General features: G+C 44.7%; 1 protein-coding gene and 1 long non-coding RNA gene across 6 annotated transcripts; one reads left to right on the top strand and one right to left on the bottom strand.

Annotated features, from left to right (window-relative positions):
* The first annotated feature begins 1,727 nt into the window (after positions 1-1,727).
* On the top strand, positions 1,728-16,876 carry LOC144078788 (uncharacterized). 4 transcript variants are annotated; one of them, XR_013301320.1, is made up of 12 exons: positions 1,728-2,370; positions 4,468-4,708; positions 5,590-5,650; positions 6,866-6,945; positions 7,028-7,132; positions 7,218-7,389; positions 7,697-7,753; positions 8,257-8,406; positions 8,507-8,637; positions 9,085-9,217; positions 9,585-9,796; positions 16,274-16,876. XR_013301320.1 is itself a non-coding variant. In XM_077607149.1 (10 exons), exons 1-9 carry the CDS (start codon positions 1,989-1,991, stop codon positions 8,597-8,599), a joined length of 1,341 nt encoding a protein of 446 aa, XP_077463275.1. In that variant the 5' UTR covers positions 1,728-1,988; the 3' UTR covers positions 8,600-8,637; positions 9,085-9,424. The 4 variants fall into 4 exon arrangements, 2 of the variants coding, with proteins under 2 accessions (XP_077463275.1, XP_077463276.1); XR_013301319.1 differs by having other exon boundaries at positions 9,501-9,796; XM_077607149.1 differs by lacking the exons at positions 9,585-9,796; positions 16,274-16,876 and having other exon boundaries at positions 9,085-9,424.
* On the bottom strand, positions 6,972-16,076 carry LOC144078789 (uncharacterized). Of its 2 annotated transcripts, none has more exons than XR_013301322.1 (3): positions 15,949-16,076; positions 13,918-14,064; positions 6,972-7,451 (listed from the first exon to the last, which is right to left on the bottom strand). It is a non-coding gene; the product is annotated as an uncharacterized LOC144078789 (long non-coding RNA). The 2 variants fall into 2 exon arrangements; XR_013301321.1 differs by lacking the exon at positions 15,949-16,076 and adding an exon at positions 15,101-15,208.
* Positions 16,877-19,517: the final 2,641 nt, after the last annotated feature.

Genomic DNA, 19,517 nt, shown 5'->3' with positions numbered 1-19,517 from the left:
GCGGGCGGGGGGCAACAGCATCTGCATTGTACCACATGTTTATCAACATTGTTCTTTTTGGTTAAAAGGATCACGTTGTGACATTAGTGGATGTGACGGATCATTCGTTCATGTTTTCCTGCCGTCTTTGCCAAGAGGACTTCCCGAGGTCTGTCTGGGAAGAATTGACCAGCATTGCATTCCATTCCATTCCATTCAGTGTGTCATTTTAAAACACCTTGATTTGATTTTTGTGTGCAGTTTCAAAGCGAGGTATCTCCTTCATGCTCAATTCGGCTCATTTCCTGAAGCACTGATGAATGCTTTTGGGAAATGTAGGAGCGAGCAGAGTTCCAGCGAGTCCAGGTACCCTAGCTTCTCCTCCTTTTGTTTCATCTCCTAAGGAATGTGCACCCCAACAAGTCTTTTTCTCTTTCGTTTTGTTCCGCAGGTATGACTTGGTGCTGTCATCCGACTCTCCCTCGCTGGACGGCTCAGCCGAATTGAGCATAGTGGAGACCAACGAGTTTGCCATCGTCACCATAATGTCATTGCCGCTCACACGGGCCCCGGTCGAGCAAGTCCACGAAGATTACGTGGGGGACTTCGTGACTTTGCTCCAGGTGATGAGTGATTCAACTGTCTCATCCTCTTTTGGCTCATGCGGGCGGGGGGCAACAGCATCTGCATTGTACCACATGTTTATCAACATTGTTCTTTTTGGTTAAAAGGATCACGTTGTGACATTAGTGGATGTGACGGATCATTCGTTCATGTTTTCCTGCCGTCTTTGCCAAGAGGACTTCCCGAGGTCTGTCTGGGAAGAATTGACCAGCATTGCATTCCATTCCATTCAGTGTGTCATTTTAAAACACCTTGATTTGATTTTTGTGTGCAGTTTCAAAGCGAGGTATCTCCTTCATGCTCAATTCGGCTCATTTCCTGAAGCACTGATGAATGCTTTTGGGAAATGTAGGAGCGAGCAGAGTTCCAGCGAGTCCAGGTACCCTAGCTTCTCCTCCTTTTGTTTCATCTCCTAAGGAATGTGCACCCCAACAAGTCTTTTTCTCTTTCGTTTTGTTCCGCAGGTATGACTTGGTGCTGTCATCCGACTCTCCCTCGCTGGACGGCTCAGCCCAATTGAGCCTAATGATGACCAACGAGGTTGCCATCGTCACCATATTGTCATTGCCGCTCACACGGGCCCCGGTCGAGCAAGTCCACGAAGATTACGTGGGGGACTTTGTGACTTTGCTCCAGGTGATGCGTGATTCAACTGTCTCATCCTCTTTTGGCTCATGCGGGCGGGTGGGCAACAGCACCTGCATTGTACCACATGTTCATTAACATTGTTCTTTTTGGTTAAAGGATCTCATTGTGACATTGGTGGATGTGACGGATCATTCGTTCATGTTTTCCTGCTGTCTTTGCCAAGAGGACTCCCGAGGTCTGTCTGGGAAGAATTGACCAGCATTGCATTCCATTCCATTCAGTGTGTCATTTTAAAACACCTTGATTTGATTTTTGTGTGCAGTTTAAAAGCGAGGTATGGCCTTCAAGCTCAATTCGAGTCATTTCCTGAAGCCCTGATCAAGTATTTTGAGAAATGTGGGAGCGCGCAGAGTTCCAGCGAGTCCAGGTACCCTAGGTTCTCCTCCTTTTGTTTCATCTCCTAAGGAATGTGCACCCCAACAAGTCTTTTTCTCTTTTGTTTTCTTCCGCAGGTATGACTTGGTGCTCTCGTCCGACTCTCCCTCGCTGGACGGCTCAGCCCAATTGAGCATAGTGGAGACCGACGAGTTGTTCTGCATCACCAAATTATCTTTGACGCTCACACGGGCCACGGTCGAGCAGGTCAATAAATACGTGGGGGACCTCGTGACTTTGCTCCAGGTGATGCGTGATTCAACTGTCTCATCCTCTTTTGGCTCATGCAGGCGGGCGGGCAACAGCACCTGCATTGTACCACATTGTTATGATCGGGGGTCACGTTCCTCCGAAGTCCAAGCATGGCGACCACCTGCGAGTCACCTTGCCGCTGCCCTCGTTGTCTTTCTAGTTGGCTGTCGATCCGGATGGCCAATTCCACGAGCGCGTCGAGGGACCCTGGTTCCTCTCGGATCGCCAGCTCCTCCCGCATCTCCACATTCAGCCGTCGTGGAGGGAGGGCGGAGTCATTAAAGGCACTCTCGGCGGCTAAGATGCGGAATTCGACCCAGTCTTTTGCCACGCTCCGGACGCCTTGTCTGAGAGCTCTTAAGCGCCCACCGGCTGGTCGAAGATCTTTCGCATCTCTGCGGTCAATAAGTCGTAGGAGGTACAAATGCGGGAGCCCCTCTCCCATTCGGCGCTCGCCCAGGCTAGGGCCTCATCACGAAGGCAGCCGATCAGGTAAGCGATCTTGGCTCGGTCCGAGGTGTGGGTGAGGCTCGGTTGTTCAAACACCAACTGCCATTGAACCAGGAAGCGCCGGCATGCGCCGAGATCTCCACCGTAGGGGGGCCTTAGGTCCCTGTTGCGGCGATATCGGTGTTACCAGGGGAGCGGCTGGGGTTAGCTGTGCACTTGGTGAATGAGGCAAAGAATTGAGTAGTGCTCGTATGTCATCCAGGGGTCTCAGCCATGCTCGATACCTTAGAACAGAGGTACGCAATAGCTTGGGTATGCTGTTCCACCACCTGCCAAATTGGGTCGGAGGGGGCCTGGCCTGCGCCCGCGGGGTCCATGTTAGAGGATCGTGCTGTTTTGATTGGGGGTGGAAGAGCCCAAAGCAGGCGAGGGCTGGGAGTCTGCTTCTCCAATCTTGATTAGAATGATCCAAGTGAAAGGCCAGGCACCAGAGGGGATGGCGTGGGGATGGCGTCGGGATGGCGTCGGCGTGTCGTTAGGCGTATCCGTGGTCGTGGAGGCCGAGCGTAGTCGGAATCCTGGGAGCAAAACAAGAGGTCTTAAATCAACGAAGGCAGGCGAGAAAATACAAGCAGGTACGTACCTCACTGTGAGCAGATCAGACGATCCCGCAGTGTGGTCCTGTTCTTGGTGGCCTTAAATACTCCTCACTGGCTAATGACTCACACCTGGCAGCCCTCGAGTCATTAGAGGCAGGGGTGTCAAATTTACGGCCCGCGGGCCGGAACCGGCCCCCAAGGAGGTTCGATCAGGCCCGCAGGATCATTTGAAAGTGGAAAAAATGCATCAAAGACATGGAATTCATATTTTGAATTCGCTGCAATTCACGGATTATCCGCTAAGGGGCGCACTCTTTCCATCAGAGTAGAAGACAAGCTGCATCACTGAGACAGAAACTTTCTTCATTACACATTTCAAATCACTCTCCTTAGTTTGTAAAGTGCACGCAAAGATTACATTTTGATTTTATATGCGTATGTGTAAGTGGTTTAAAAATTCCTTTCATTAAAAGTCTCTTTTAATCTTAAAGTGCATGACTATATTTTTCAGTACCAATTCAAGTTTTGTGCCTTTGTACAATCAGTGGGATCCGTTGCAATGCCTATTTGTGAATGATAAAAGTCAATTGCACATTTATCTAAGGAAATATGAGATGTTTCATGAAAGGATAGTTCATTCCATTTCCATATTTTCCTAATGTTCTTGTGCTTCTTTACACCAAAACAAAGGAAAGACATGATATTTGGGTTATTTATAGCAGAGCATGGTATCATTTTAATGGTCCGGCCCACTTGACATCTCCCTAGGCCGCCGTATGTGGCCCACCATGCCAAATGACTTTGACAGCCCTGCATTAGAGGCAGGACCTGTGGTTGGGTGGCGGGCGCAACCAGCCACCAATCTCGTCTGGGGCCTGACACACATGTTTATGAACACATTGCTCGGGACATCCTAGCTGTCTTGGAGTAAAACTGCAGCACATTTTCAAAATAAGGGCTGGCGGAAAAGTTAGACACGGAGCAAAAATGTTCCACTGTGAGAGTGAAAGATCCACACCACAACAGACCGACACACACAAAAAACACACAAATAAAACCACATTATTCACCTTGACTACTGTCTATGTACATTGCTTACTGACACTGTCTATATTTCTATAGTGAAAAGGGCAGTAGTGACTGACGCGCGGGTGCATGTCAGGCTCAAAGCCTGACACCATTAGCAATCGACAATCATGTTTTTGTCTGCTACCAGTGACCGACCGAGACTATCCGGATCAGAGCCAAACTTTCTTCAGGTTTAGCGTTATCAAGGTAGTGTTTTAGTCGTGCCTTGTCTTTCTTGTCATTTGGATTCTTCTTATTATTATTATCATTAATGTTGTAATAACAATAAAATCGGATTATTATCAATGCTTTTCTCAATTGTTGTCTTTTTTATGGTACAAATAAATACATAGTATTATTGTGTATTACTTTTTCAATGTCATTTGACTAAATTGCAAGATCAATCATCCATTCTGGTTAGTCGTAGTGATACATTGTGAACTTGTTTGCAAACTCCCAACAAAACCGCTAGGAGGAGACAAAGAAGAGAAACACGAAGAAGAAGAAGAAGAAGAAGAAGAAGAAGAAGAAGAAGAAGAAGAAGAAGAAGAAGAAGAAGAAGACGAAGAAGAAGTGGAAGCGCTTAAATTTCAACTGGCATTTCTCACGTGGACCTTGGACGAGTCACACATTTTTCCCGCAATGGCGTCAAGTCAGGAGCAGTCCACAAAAGTTATGGAAGTCACCGTTAGGTCTCAAGGCTGCAACGACAGGTAATCGGAAAAAAAAGCATACTTGTTGAGGTCCTTATTGTTGTTTTAGCAAAGATAGTCAAGTTTTGACCTGTCAATTTAGTCCCCGGGGCTATTTTACCGTTAAGAATTCTGTGTCTAAGTAATGGCGGTGACTATTCCCCGCATACCTGTCAACTTATACGTTTTCCCCTTATTTTATACGTTTTTTGATCATTTCAAATTGTGTACGCCGTATAACAACTTTTGTACGGGATTTTTTTTTAAGTACGTTTTTTGTAAAACGGATCTCGTTTGACGCATTTCGGCTGTAATCCGGATCGTCTCGGTCACTGGTAGCAGACGAAAACGCCATCGTCAACTGCTAATATTGTCATGCTTTAAGCATGATATGCACACACGCATTCCCCTTTCACACGAAACAGGAAATGATGAAATCATTTCCTGTTTCGTTATTTAAGGAGCTATGGGTCCGAATACATTCACGGTCGCGTCACGACAACGCGGCGCGACCATAACACTTTTACGTGCACCCTAGTATGTGAGTAAATATGTGCCGCGTTGCATTTGTACGCTTTTCTATTGCTTAATACGGGGGATTCCAATCATTAATAATAATAATAATCATAATAATAATCGGCCATAGGCCATGTCGTCATTACCACAACACAAAAGCCTACTTGTCATCACACGCAGAAACTCGGTAACCTTTCAATTTCTTGGACTATTTAACCGTTAAGAATTCTTTGTCTAGTCTAATTCTAGTCAAAGGTATTAGTAGACAACAAAATACTGACACATTTAACATTTGTGGCTGGTCAATTCGATGCCAATTTCAAAATGTCTACATGTCTGCAGAAGTTGCTTGTATCAACCCTGAAAACAGTCCTTTATACTTACAGAACAAAACAACTCCGCATCACCATGGGACTTCAGCCGAGCACAAGTGATCCTCAAAAACACGTGAGTACAGCATTTTTTTTTCAAATCTATCAAAAATCCTGTGCTTTACTGTCTTCATGTTAAATAAAAGTGCCATGAGAAAAGTCTTCATTGTTGAGAATGAGTGACATTGCAACCTCAATTTAAACCATCGATGTCTTGTGGCCAAATTTGTGTTACACATGGAAATAGCATGTACAGACGCTCCCCTACTTACGAACGAAGGAGTTAGGTTCCGAGCGGTTGTTCATAAGTTGAAATAGTTGGTAAGTTGATTCAGTGCTATATTTTGTATTATCATTTATCTTTAAGGCCGATATAAGTATATTGAAGGTAAATATAAGTGCATTTGTATGTTTAAGGCTTGTATAAGTAACACGCATTGGTTTGTACTGAAAAAAAAAACATTTAATAAAATGAAGAGAATATGTACACTACTGTATAGAGAGAAATGTATGTATTAGAAAGTGGCCGAAAGAAGCGAGCTAACGACGATTGCACCGTTTTCTTCTTTTTTTCATCATAAATGATGCGGTAGCACTGTATGGCATCATTCAATTGATTTGCAAACTTTGTGCAACGTTCAATATTTGGGTCCTGCTGCTCCATCTTTCTGTTTATAAATGGTACTGACGGTCGGTGGAACGATTCAAGTTGTATTCCCGTGCAACGCTCACCACTTTCTCACGCGCATCAAGCTTCGTTATTATTGCCACTGGTTTCAAATGAAATGGCTTGCATCTCCTTCACTAGAAGCCTTTCGCTTTTCACCAACCATATTGAATAATGGCTGCACGAGATATTTCATGATAAAAATGAAAAAGGTTCTTTGCGCACTGGAGATATGTCACGCACTTGCGCAACTTGCGCACTGCAACGAACTGGGCAGAGGAAGGTGGATGCTGGGTGAGCCGAGCGCTCTCAGCGCCAGGCGTCGTCGGTATTAGCGGCGGAAAGAAGCACTACTCGGAAAAAGGCGCGCAATACAAAATCGAAGTGACTCACATTTTTCGACATAAACGCAATTTGCAGACATGTTCGTATGTACCGTTGTTCGTAAGTCGAATGTTCGTAAGTAGGGGAGCGTCTGTACTGTATCATTATTATTTATTTTTAATCATTACTCAAACATTTTGCAAATAAAATTAGAATTCTTCTTGGACATAAAATGTGTGTTGGCTTTCTGGGAGTGGTAAGCAATGTGTCTATTGATTGACCTTTTCTTTTTGCTTTAAGGATCTCCTTGTTACATTAGCCGATGACACGGATCGTTCTTTCCTGTTTGCCTGCCGTCTTTGCCAAGAGGACTTCCCGAGGTCTGTCTGGGAAGAATTGACCAGCATTGCATTCCATTCAGTGTGTCATTTTAAAACACCTTGATTTTATTTTTGTGTGCAGTTTGAAAGAGAGGTATGGCCTTCATGCGCAATTCGGCTCATTTCCTGAAGCGCTGATGAAGGCTTTTGGGAAATGTGGGAGCAAACAGAGTTCCAGCGAGTCCAGGTACCCTAGCTTCTCCTCCTTTTGTTTCATCTCCTAAGGAATGTGCACCCCAACAAGTATTTTTCTCTTTCGTTTTGTTCCGCAGGTATGAGTTGGTGCTGTCGTCCGACTCTCCCTCGCTGGACGGCTCGGCTGAATTGAGCCTAATGAAGACCGACGAGTTTGCCAGCGGCACCATATTGTCATTGCCGTTCACACGGGCCAAGGTCGAGGAGGTCAAAGAAGAATATGTGGGCGACCTTGTGACTTTGCTCCAGGTGATGCTTGATTCAACTGTCTCATCCTCTTTTGGCTCATGCGGGCGGGCGGGCAACAGCACCTGCATTGGACCACATGTTCATGAACACATTGCTCGGGACACCCTAGCTGGCTTGGAGTGAAACTGCAGCACATTTTCAAAATAAGGGCTGGCGTTTTTTACAAATAACGGCCCTTTTTTAAAAACCATTTTTTTCTCGCACAAAAGTTGTTATACGGCGTACACCATTTAAAATGATTACAAAAGGTATAAAACACTGGGAAAATGTATCACTTGACATGTATGATGTTGTCTTTATGTCACAGGCAGAAACAGAAAGGCTGCAGGTTCAATTGGCGAAGACACAGGAGGATTTAGAACAGGTGGGTTTTTATGTCCACTGTCAAGATACCAAATTGGAATGAACCTTTAACATTGCCCAGAGAAGATGAGGATGAGATTTTGTTTCTAGTCCATGTCCTAATGTGCCATTAGATGCTTTCTGAGAAGACCGAAGAGTTGGCGCTTCTGCGCTCGGAATCGAGAAGTCAAACCAGTTCGCTATCGCTAGTCTTAGACGTGCAGTTTTAGCACCTATCCCTAATTCCTTAACTCCGTCTGGTCCCGTCGAACAAACTCAGACAGTAAACCTTTTGTTCATTGTCATCGAGTTAACAACCATAGTTTTACTCCTACAGTGGTAATACTATATCCAAATGAAACAGCTACAACAAAATGAATGAATCAAATGTCCTATTGGTCATTAGCGAGCCGTCCATCATTGCGACGAGCTGCGGACTAAATTTGAGCACTCGGCTGTGGTAAGGCCCTGCTCGATGCCGTCTTGTGGATTGCTGACAAACCATCTGTTGGGACCACGTCATAGGTGCAGACCCGCTTGGAGGAGCGAATCCAGCACCAGTCGGTGGTGCAGCGTACGGTGATGCGACAACATCACCAGCTAACGTCGACCGTGGGCGTCCGCTTAGAGCACGTGCTGGATTGCCTGCGGTTACCGTCTCACGAAACGTCGTGGGTTAGTAGTGTTTTTAGTTGTCATTTGTCTGAATGTGGGAACCCTGCTTGATTGATGACCTACTATGGACTGGAAAAATGACGCCATCTGACGTTCTCAGGTTCGCAGGATGGTGTTGACGTTGAAACGCAGGTTTACTGCTGTCCACTCCAGGCAGAAGACGGAGCTCAGGTTATTGTTTCAGGAACAATAACCTAAAATCCAAACTGGCGCACACGGACGGAGGAGGAGGTATGTCATCGAGCATTAGAATTCGAATCCACTGGCTTAGACCTTCATTTCAAATTCAACAAGTTGCCAAACCACTTCCGCCGGATCCAATTCATTTCATAACCAGTGCTAGCTACCTCTGTACTTTTTGTATACGACGACAATGCCCTTGTTTTATCGAGTCAAATACTCATGTGATTGGACACCGCTTGATTGGACGCCTGGCGCCAAAGTCAGTTCAGTTGAGTAGCGAGCGACTTACGACTTCATCTGAAGTCTTCCAACGGCCATGTTGGATGGGGCAACGTTCCCATTCATGAAATTGCATCAAAATCTGCTTCAATCAATCAAACTCAAACTCATTTCTCAACCGCTGTTGGCGTGGGACGTCCAATTTGGAGTCAGATGCTTGCCCGTTTTGGATGATTTTAGTCTGTTTTTCTTTCTTTTCTTTTTTTTCTTCCGCAGACGAATGGCAGCTGATCTTCGGCGACCCCACCAAGTTCGGCTTGGGTCTCTTCTCGGTTTGCTTCGACGTGCTCTTTGTGGTTCAGCATTACTGCCTGTACCGCTCGCCTTACCAGGAGATCCGACAGTGCCGGTGAAGCCCCGCCCCCTGACCTCCTCGCATTTGAAGGCTAAAAAAAAAAACTTGATTTTTCTATTTCCTCCTGCACGTATGTAGCCACGCACATTCTGTAAATACACTGAAAAATGAATCAAATCGGTAATGGGAATGAACTTTTTTTTTGGTGTGGATTCTGAAGAATTGCTCCCCTTTATGAAATAAATATGATTATGAGATAAATTGGCCATTCCTTGCCAAAAACGTGGTTTTCCCCCTTCCCCGTTTTTCTTTCGAACATGAAAAATGTTTTCTCCAGAAAAGTGTCAACAACAAACCACCGTCGAGCCGTCAATCAAAACACGTCCACCTAATGCTGGCACTTCCGGTGCTCATCCGTTAGAGGGCGCTACAGGACCCGTTTGGCCTCTTCTTCCTCCTCCTGATGATGATGATGATGATGATGATGATGATGATGATGATGATGAGAAGGAGGGGGCGGTGTCAAACGCTCTTCTTGCACTTCAAGCAGGACAAAGCCCGCTCGTCGTCAATCCCTCGACTGGTCGCTCACGTGGATCGTCATGCTTGGTCTCGTCTGCGTCATTTTCTCAGGTGACTTTATTTTTTTTGCCTTCGTGTTTACATTTTTAAATGACACCGAATCAGGGCTTTTTCCTTCTTCCTTTTTATCCTTTCAAAAATGTACTTGACGCAATTATTATTGGCAGAAGGATTCCTCTCAGGAAAAAAAAAAAAAAAAACAATTCTAAAGACTCATTTGACAGCCAGAGACGTCCAAGCCATCGGGCGTGGGCGGGCGGCGGGGAATAAATGGCATGTTTATAAAACCGGCCACCCTCCCCCGTTCGATATGAAGAAACATTTCTGGCGCCCTACCTAGTAAATGCCCTCCGGTCGGCCATCTTGGTAGGGGCGACGTTCCCATGCATTGTCATTCAAATCAAGTCATAACAAGCTTCTTTGATGCGGTTAGAGGGTGCTAGACTCCCGATCCAATTGACGTGGGAGGGCAAAAACAATGTTCGTTTGCTGCAGCAAGGGGGCCACACAAACTGAGCCAGAATGGCCACAAGGGGGCAGCATACCACACGAGCTGGGCCAAAATGGCCACAAGGGGGCAGCAAGGTGACTACACAAGCTAAGCCAAAATGTCCACAAGGGGGTGGTGAGGTGACCACATGAGCTAAGCCAAAATGACCACAACGGGGCAGCCAGGGGACGACACGCGCTGAGCCAAAATGGCCACAAAGGGACCACACGAGCTGAGAAAAAATGGCCACAAATGGACCATATGAGCTGAGCCAAAATGGCCACAAGAGGGAAGCAAGGTGACTACACGAAATGAGCCAAAGTGGCCAGAAGAGAGCAGCAAGGGGACCACACGAGCTGAGCCAAAATGGCCGCAAGGGAACCATACAAGCTGAGCCATAATGGCAACAAGGGGGCAGCAAAGGGACCACACGAGCTGAGTCAAAATGGCCGCAAAGAACCATATGAGTTGAGCCAAAATGGCCACAAGGGGGAAGGGGACCACACGAGCGGAGCCAAAATGGCCACACGGGGGCAGCAAAGGGACCATACGAGCTGAGCCAAAATGGCCACAAGGGGGCAGCAGGGCAACATTAATCAATTAGAAGAACTTTACTTTTGACAACTTGAAAGATGGCGTCCACACGTTGGATTCTGGGATACGCAATGCATTCTGGGATATGTGATGCATTCTGGGATATGTGATGCATTCTGGGATGCCAAATTGGCCGCAAGGGAACCATACAAGCTGGGCCAAATGGCCACAAGGGGACCACACGAGCTGTGCCAAAATGGCCGCAAGGGAACCATACGACTTGAGCCAAAATGGCCGCAAAGAAACCATACGACTTGAGCCAAAATGGCTGCAAGGAAACCATACGAGCTGAGCCAAAATGGCCACAAGACCACACAAGCCTAGCCAAAATGGCCGCAAGAAATCCATACGAGTTGAGCCAAAATGGCCGCAAGGAAACCATACGTACGAGCTGAGCCAAAATGGCGACAAGACTACACAAGGGGGCAGCCAGGGGACCACACGAGCCGAGCCAAAATGGCCACAAGACTACACAAGGGGGCAGCCTGGGGGCCACACGAGCCGAGCCAAAATGGCCACAAAGGGACCAAGCGCTGAGCCAAAATGGCCACAAAGGGACCAAGCGCTGAGCCAAAATGGCCACAAGAGGGAAATAAGGTAACCACACGAACTTAGCCAAATATGCCGCAAGGGAACCATACAAGCTGAGCCAAATGGCCACAAGGGGACCACACAAGCTGTGCCAAAATGGCCGCAAGGGAACCATACGACTTGAGCCAAAATGGCCGCAAGGAAACCATACGACTTGAGCCAAAATGCCCGCAAGGAAACCATACGAACTGAGCCAAAATGGCCACAAGACCACACAAGCCTAGCCAAAATGGCCACAAGACCACACAAGCCTAGCCATAATGGCCGCAAGAAAACCATACGAGTTGAGCCAAAATGGCCGCAAGGAAACCATACGTACGAGCTGAGCCAAAATGGCCACAAGACCACACGAGCCTAGCCAAAATGGCCACAAGGAGGCAGCCAGGGGACCACACGAGCCGAGCCAAAATGGCCACAAAGGGACCAAGCGCTGAGCAAAAATGGCTACAAAGGGACCAAGCACTGAGCTAAAATGGCCACAAATGGACCACATGAGTTGAGACAAAATGGCCACAAAGGGACCACAAGAGCAGGGCCAAAATGGCCACAAGAGGGAAGCAAGGTGACCACACGAACTAAGCCAAAGTGGCCAGAAAGGGACAGCAAGGGGACCACACAAGCTGAGCTAAAATGGCCACAAAGGAACTCTATAATTGAGCCAAAATGGCCACAAGAGGGAAATAAGGTAACCACACGAACTGAGCCAAAATGGCCACAGCGGGACCACACGGGCTGAGCCAAAATGGCCACAAGGGGGGGGGGGGTAGCCACACGAACTTAGCCAAATTGGCCGCAAGGGAACCATACGAGCTGAGCCAAATGGCCACAAGGGGACCATACGTCTTGAGCCAAAATGGCCGCAAGGGAACCATACGACTTGAGCCAAAATGGCCGCAAGGAAACCATACGACTTGAGCCAAAATGCCCGCAAGGAAACCATTCGAGCTGAGCCAAAATGGCCGCAAGACCACACGAGCCTAGCCAAAATGGCCACAAGGGGGTAGAAAGGGGACCACAAGAGCGGAGCCAAAATTGCCACAAGGGAACTATACGAGCGGAGCCAAAATGGCCACAAGGGGACCACACGAGCTGAGCCAAAATGGCTACAAGGGGACCACACGAGTTGAGCCAAAATGGCCACAAGAGGGAAATAAGGTGACCACACAAACTGAGCCAAAATGGCCACAAGGGGACCACACGAGCTAAGCCAAAATGGCCACAAGGGGGAAAAATGTGAGCACATGAACTGAGCCAAAATGGCCGCAAAGGGAAGCAAGGTGACCACACAAACTGAGCCAAAATTGCCACAAGGGGGAAATAAGGTGACCACGATTTGAGCCAAAGTGGCCGCAAGGGGAGCACACAAACAGAGCCAAAATGGCCACAAGGGGGAAGAAAGGTGACCACACGAACTGAGCCAAAATGGCGGCAAAGGGACCACACGAGCTGAACCAAAATTGCCAGGAGTTGAGCCAGAATGGCAACAAGAGGGCCACAAGTGGAACACACGAGCTGAACCAAAATTGCCAGGAGTTGAGCCAGAATGGCAACAAGAGGGCCACAAGTGGAACACACGAGCTTAGCCAAAATGGCCGCAAGGGAACCACACGAGGGTTAACCCTTACCCTAACACTAATCAATTACTATGAAGACCCGAATAATAGTAGGCACTGGAATAATAGTAGGGAGTGGAAAATTCCAAATGAATTAATAATAGTAGGCACCGGAATAATAGTAGGCAGTGGAAAATTTCAAAAATAATGAATATTAGTAGGCACGAGATAATTAGTGTCTAAACAGATTCAATGCATAGAATTAAAGCTATGATGGAATATTTATTATAAAATCATAACAAGGACAATATTATTATTTTAATCAACAGTTTACTAGTAGCATGAAACAAAATAATATGTTTAAATTCCACAATTAGCTACAAATTAAAGTCATGATGATCGATTACATACTATGCGCACACGCATTCCCCTTTCACACGAAACAGGAAATGATTAAATCATTTCCTGTTTCGTTATTTAAGCAACTATGAGTCATAGCGCTTGGGTTCGAATACATTCACGGTCGCGTCACGACAACGCGGCGCGACCATAACACTTTTACGTGCACCCTATGTGAGTAAATATGTGCCGCGTTGCATTTGTACGGTTTTCTATTGCTTAATACGGGGAATTCCAATCATTAATACGGGGAGGAATTGGCCCAGGTTGACAGGTATGACATTGTAATTATGTATATTGCAACTCTACCAGTGGCAATTGCACGTTCTTACTAGTACTAGTACGTTAGTAAAAACAGCACGTGTGCTTTACACGTAGAAAGTTAATGACATAGAACAATGTTGCTGCTGCACAGACTTAATTGAGGCAAAAATTAATAATCGTAGGCACCCGAATAAGAATCGTAGGCATGCGAAAATTTGAGTTGAAAAAATAATCGTAGGCATACGATTATTCGGGTCTTCATATTACAAGAAGTAACTTACTTTTGACGACTTCAACGATGGCATCCACACGTTGCATTGTGGGATACATTATGCATTCTTTGATATGTGATGCATTCTGGGAGTGCATGTCGTCACACGTCGTCAGTTGGACCCATAGGTGACGTGATTAAGGGTCGGTAGAAGAACCTGTAAACAAACCGTGTTTACCATCCTATTTAGAGCTGCGGTACTTTTTACTTTGAAAAAATTACAAGGCACACCAACATTTGAAAATCTTACAAATTAAAATTAACAATGTCACTCTTTAAACCTTTATCAACAAGAATTAAATAAACCCTCCAAAAAATATTTCAAATTCAAATGTTCACAGTGAGCATTGTCACAAAAAGTTGCACCCAATACCACGACAAGGGACCTGTGCCTAAATAGCCACAAGGTGGCAGCAAGAGACCATATGACCTTAGCCTAAATGGCCAATGGCAATAAATATACTGCAATAATTTTCTACCAATTATTTATTGCGGACCGCTGTGAAGGACTTATCGCCTATCCTAACCCTACCAACCCCATGATCAGATAGTAACAGGCACTAAACTTCAGTAAGAGATTTCAAATATGGCTCAAACTTTTAAGTTACTTTTTATAATAAATAATTCATAACAGCACCTAATACCACGACAAGGAAAAACAGCAACCAAACGAAATGTCTTTGAAAGGACACCTACGTCTAATATGAGTGAATAAAACATCTAATATTCGCCACTTTGAACACATGAATTTGCATTAGACGACAGCTTGAGACGAATTCAAAGATGGGGTCCACACGTGAGGTTGATTAAGGGACTGCCGAAGCACCTGTAGACTTAACAGCTTTTTTCCATAACTATTTGAACTGCGGTAGTTTTTACTTTGAAAAAAATTACAGGTGACACTGACCATAGTCGCAAAAAGTTGTACCCAATACCACAAGGAAAAAGACCAACCAAACAAAACGGAATTTCTTTAAAACGTCTAATATAAGTAAATAAACGAGCCAATAGTCGCCACTTTGAACAAAACTTGAGTCTTACGGGGTTTGGAACGTTAACATTTATTTCAACAATTTCGACGAAGGGTCACAATGAATAGTTATAATAAACTAGTTTCAGCAAAATACTATCGCCAAATAAGCGTGCAAGAATACGCCAAAACGGAGAAAAACAATCAATTACAAGACACTTACATTCTGCGACTGCTAGAGACGGCGTTCGACTTGTAAAATGGCGTCCCCCACGTGGCGGCTTGCCTTTGTTCGACAAGGAAACGCACAACGCGCATGCGCGGGCAAAAAGAGGGCTTTCTGGGTAATGAAATATACTTGTGCACACAACACCGCCCAATTTTACTTCTATTAAACACATGTTATCACTATTAAAACACTAGATATGTGTTACTTTGTTAATAGATGGCGAATTAGAAGAAATAAAACTTTTTTTTCCAATCCGATATCCTGTTTTTGGTGTTTTTTCAGAGAGTGGGAAAGAATTAACTCCCCCCTCTCTCTGTCCGTCTCTCTATCGCTTCCCCCTTCGAAATCCGTATAATTTTAGTACTATTAAAGACATTTTAGTAATATTAAACCACTAGTTATGTGTTTCTTTGTTGATAGATGGCGAATTAAAAACATTTTTTTCCAATACAATATCCTGTTTTTGGTGTTTTTTCAGAGGGTTGGAACGAATTAACTTTTTTTTAATTGTCGCCACTTTGAACAATACTTAAGTCTCACGCGGACGTCCGGAATGCTAACATTTAATTTGACGTCAATCACGCCTATAAAAAAGTTTCAGGTTAAAATGCTGCTAAAGCCGAATGAACGTCCCACAAAACGCAAAAAAAGAGAGAGAAAAATCAATTGCAAGGAGAAAATGACCATACTTCAAAGCCAAACGCTGACCAGACATGGAGGCCATGTCGTCAATACATTAACTACTAGAGCCATGACTAGGGCAACATTGCAACTGCGGCGCACGTACAACACAAAGATAAAAATAGCCAACTTTAGAGTTATTATGAATGGAATGTACTCACGTTCTTTCACTGACGCACAGTCCACATTCTCGCGACATACAGGAAGCTTATTGCGTTCACCTTAAAAATACTCCGTTTTTCAAAATAAAAATACTTTTATGCGGTTGTTTAATTTCTCGCCAGATTTGAGACAGGTTCACAGTTGTACGCCGTAGGGGCTTTATCTTAAATTTAACGTGCAAATAGTATCACAACATTGCCCCTCTTAAACAAGTATAATTACGATGTTTAGCGATACCATTTAATGAGATATCTTCCCCACATCCATCAGAAATCTAAACTCGCGCTAACATAACACACATTCCCCTCTGCGGTGTATGAACAGATGTTTGGTTGGTGATCTGCCTCCTACTAGCTGACTGAGGAAAGGTAAGTGGAAGACAGTGAGAGGTAAGCGAGAGGTAAGCGACCTGTATCCTCAATAATAATAATAATAATAATAATAATCGGACATAGGCCCTGTCGTCATTATCACAACCCAGCAGCAGATTGAAGAGGATAGTCCAAGGTGGGCTACAACAGCCCACAACAACAGCGGAATGACAAATTACAAGTCCGTAACTTACACTTATTAGGTCTTTTGCCGATTAAACGTAGCTTATGGAGAAGCACCATCAATTTCGTCACACGCAGTTTCTGCGTGTGATGACAAGTAGGCTTTTGTGTTGTGATAATGACGACAGGGCCTATGTCCGATTATCTATATATTCTCAATTTTGATGACGTGCACCAAAAAGGTATCAGACTTTAAATACGATCCGTACATTTTGGTTGCTTGTTTATAAATTGAAGAGTTCAAAAATTGTGTTGACAGTAACACACTTCAACATCGCGGTAAAAATAAAAAATAAAATTAAAAAGACGTTTTGTTAACTCTCTCTTTCTCTCTCTCTCAGACCAAAGTGGGCATTAATTTGAATATTGGGGGGGGGGGGGGATCAGATACAAAGGAATTTTCATATAAGGATTTTTTTAAAGCTTGCTCGTCTTTTAATTAACTTGATTTAGTACTTAGGTTTTGAGCTCTTTCAGGTTTCTTGGACAGCTAGGAAGAAGGAATTATGGGTCTCAAGATAAGTGTGGAATGTATATAACGTATACAAGACTTGGGTGATATAATATACAAAGTACATGTTCAGTGTAAGTGATGTGAAAGGTTTGCAGACTGGTGATTATATATATATATATATATATATATATATATATATATATATATATATATATGTGTGTGTGTGTGTGTGTGTGTGTGTGACATACTAGTGTTTGATTTATTAATGGTTGAATGTTGAGAATGCACAACGAGTTTGGATTGAATGTGTGTATCGGTGTTCGATTGTTGATCCTTGGATCCACATGGCAAGTGTGGGGCATGTTAAAGAAGATCGGTATTCGATTATTGATGTCTTAGCAAATAGCTTGAGGCCTCCCACTTCAAATGAATTTGGACGTCTACCAATGATAAACACACTGGTGGGAAGGTCCACCTTGGCCAGAGGGTGGAAAAAATGGATTTTTTTAAATCTCATTGTCTACAAGAGGTCCAATCCATTTCAAATGGGAGGCATTGGTGGGCGCTGACAGACATTTCACTGTGGTGTTTGCATGTTCTCCCCGGCCCTCCCTGTGTGGCTTTTTTCTGGGTATCCTGCAGATATTCAGCGCGGCTAGGCTAACTCGCTAACATCTGTCTGTGGCCAAGAGGACGAAGAGGGTGACGAGAGCCGCCCGCCCGCCGTCTGCTCCGCCCTTCAGCCCCGCCCGCCCACAATGACCCCCCAATACCCCTCAAAATGCATTCATCATTTCATAGTATCAGTCATTCCAAAAATTCGGCCTGTATATCATCAAATGTACGTTACGATATGGTTTCATTGGACAATGATGCAATGTTAGTCCATTTTCCACAATTTGATTCAAATCAGGGGCCAGGCAGACCAAAAGTACATCTCCATTTGAACATTTATTTCGAATTTTACTACACTTCATTTCAAACAGAAAAACATGTGTTTCATTGTCCTCATTTTTTGACCCATTCTGTCTGTATACACATTTAACACAACCAGTGTCATTTCCCCTGTAAAAATAAAAAAACTATAAATACCATTGGAAAAATATGAGGAACTTTGGTGCTGGATTTAGATGCTTTTGTGGAGCTCAAAATGAAGGTTTTTGTTTTGGAATCAGTTCGAGAATATTCTTCAAAAAACTTTCTTCAGGTTTAGCGTTATCAAGATAGTGTTTTAGTGGTGCCTTGTCTTTCTTGTCATTTGGATTCTTATTATTATCACCATTAATGTTGTAATAACAATTAAATCGGATTATTATCAATGCTTTTCTCAATTGTTGTCTTTTTTATGGTACAAATAAAATTATATTATGTATTACTTTTTTTAAATGTCATTTGACTAAATTGCAAGATCAATCATCCATCCTGGTTAGTCGTAGTGATACATTGTGAAGTATGTTGCTTTATTAATAATAATTAAAAAAAAAAAATAACATAAATAAAATAATAATAAAAAAATAAATGAAACATGACACATATCACATAACTTCACACCTTCTTCACACAGTCGAGGACACTGTTTGCGTTGCTGCGGCACACTGCTAGAGAGATGCGCTGTAACAGCCATTGACATTCGCGTGGCTCATTTGAAACAGCCACGAAGTTGTTTGCAAACTGCCAACAAAACCGCTAGGAGAAGACGAAGAAGAAGTGGAAGCGTTTAAATTTCGACCGGCAATCCTCACGTGGACCTTGGACGAGTCACGGATATTTCCCGCAATGGCTTCAAGGCAGGAGCAGTCAACAAAAGTTATGGAAGTCACCGTTATGCTTCAAGGCAGCAGCAGCAGCAGCAGCAGCAGTCTTGGACGTTGCCCAGAGAGGATGAGGATGAGATTTTGTTTCTAGTCCATGTCCTAATGTGCCATTAGATGCTTTCTGAGAAGACCGAAGAGTTGGCGCGTCAAACCCTAACCCTATCGCAGCTGCAGATGAAGTTTGAGCACTCGGCTGCGACTTGGACCATGGAGGTCGCCGTCATGTGTGAGCAGCTCATCAAGGCGGTGAACGTAACCATGGACCCGGAATCCAGTCCAATATAATCGGCTGGAGGCCCTAAAGTTTTTTTGAAGAGTTTCAAGAGTAGAGCGTAAGATGGTGCAACAACAAGGACAGTTAATGTCGACCGTGGCTGAGGTAAGGCCCTGCTCGATGCCATCTTGTGGATTGCTGACAAACCATCTGTTGGGACCACGTCATAGGTGCAGACCCGCTTGGCAAAGAAAATTGAACACCAGTCGGTGCTGGAGCGTACGGTGATGCAACTACATCACCAGCTAACGGAGACCGTGGGCGTCCGCTTAGAGCAGGTGCAGGATTGCCTGCGGTTACCGTCTCACGAAACGTCGAGGGTTAGTAGTGTTTTTAGTTGTCATTTGTCTGAATGTGGGAACCCTGCTTGATGCCATCTTGTGGATTGTTGACAAACCATCTGTTGGGACCACGTCATAGGTGCAGACCCGCTTGAAGGAGCCAATCCGGCACCAGTCGGTGGTGTAGCGTA

The sequence above is a fragment of the Stigmatopora argus genome, chromosome 8, assembly GCF_051989625.1.
Source record: "Stigmatopora argus isolate UIUO_Sarg chromosome 8, RoL_Sarg_1.0, whole genome shotgun sequence".
NCBI classification, from domain to species: Eukaryota; Metazoa; Chordata; class Actinopteri; order Syngnathiformes; family Syngnathidae; genus Stigmatopora; species Stigmatopora argus.
Note: the sequence above shows the minus strand (reverse complement) of the source record. Positions and strands in the feature narration are given on the sequence as shown.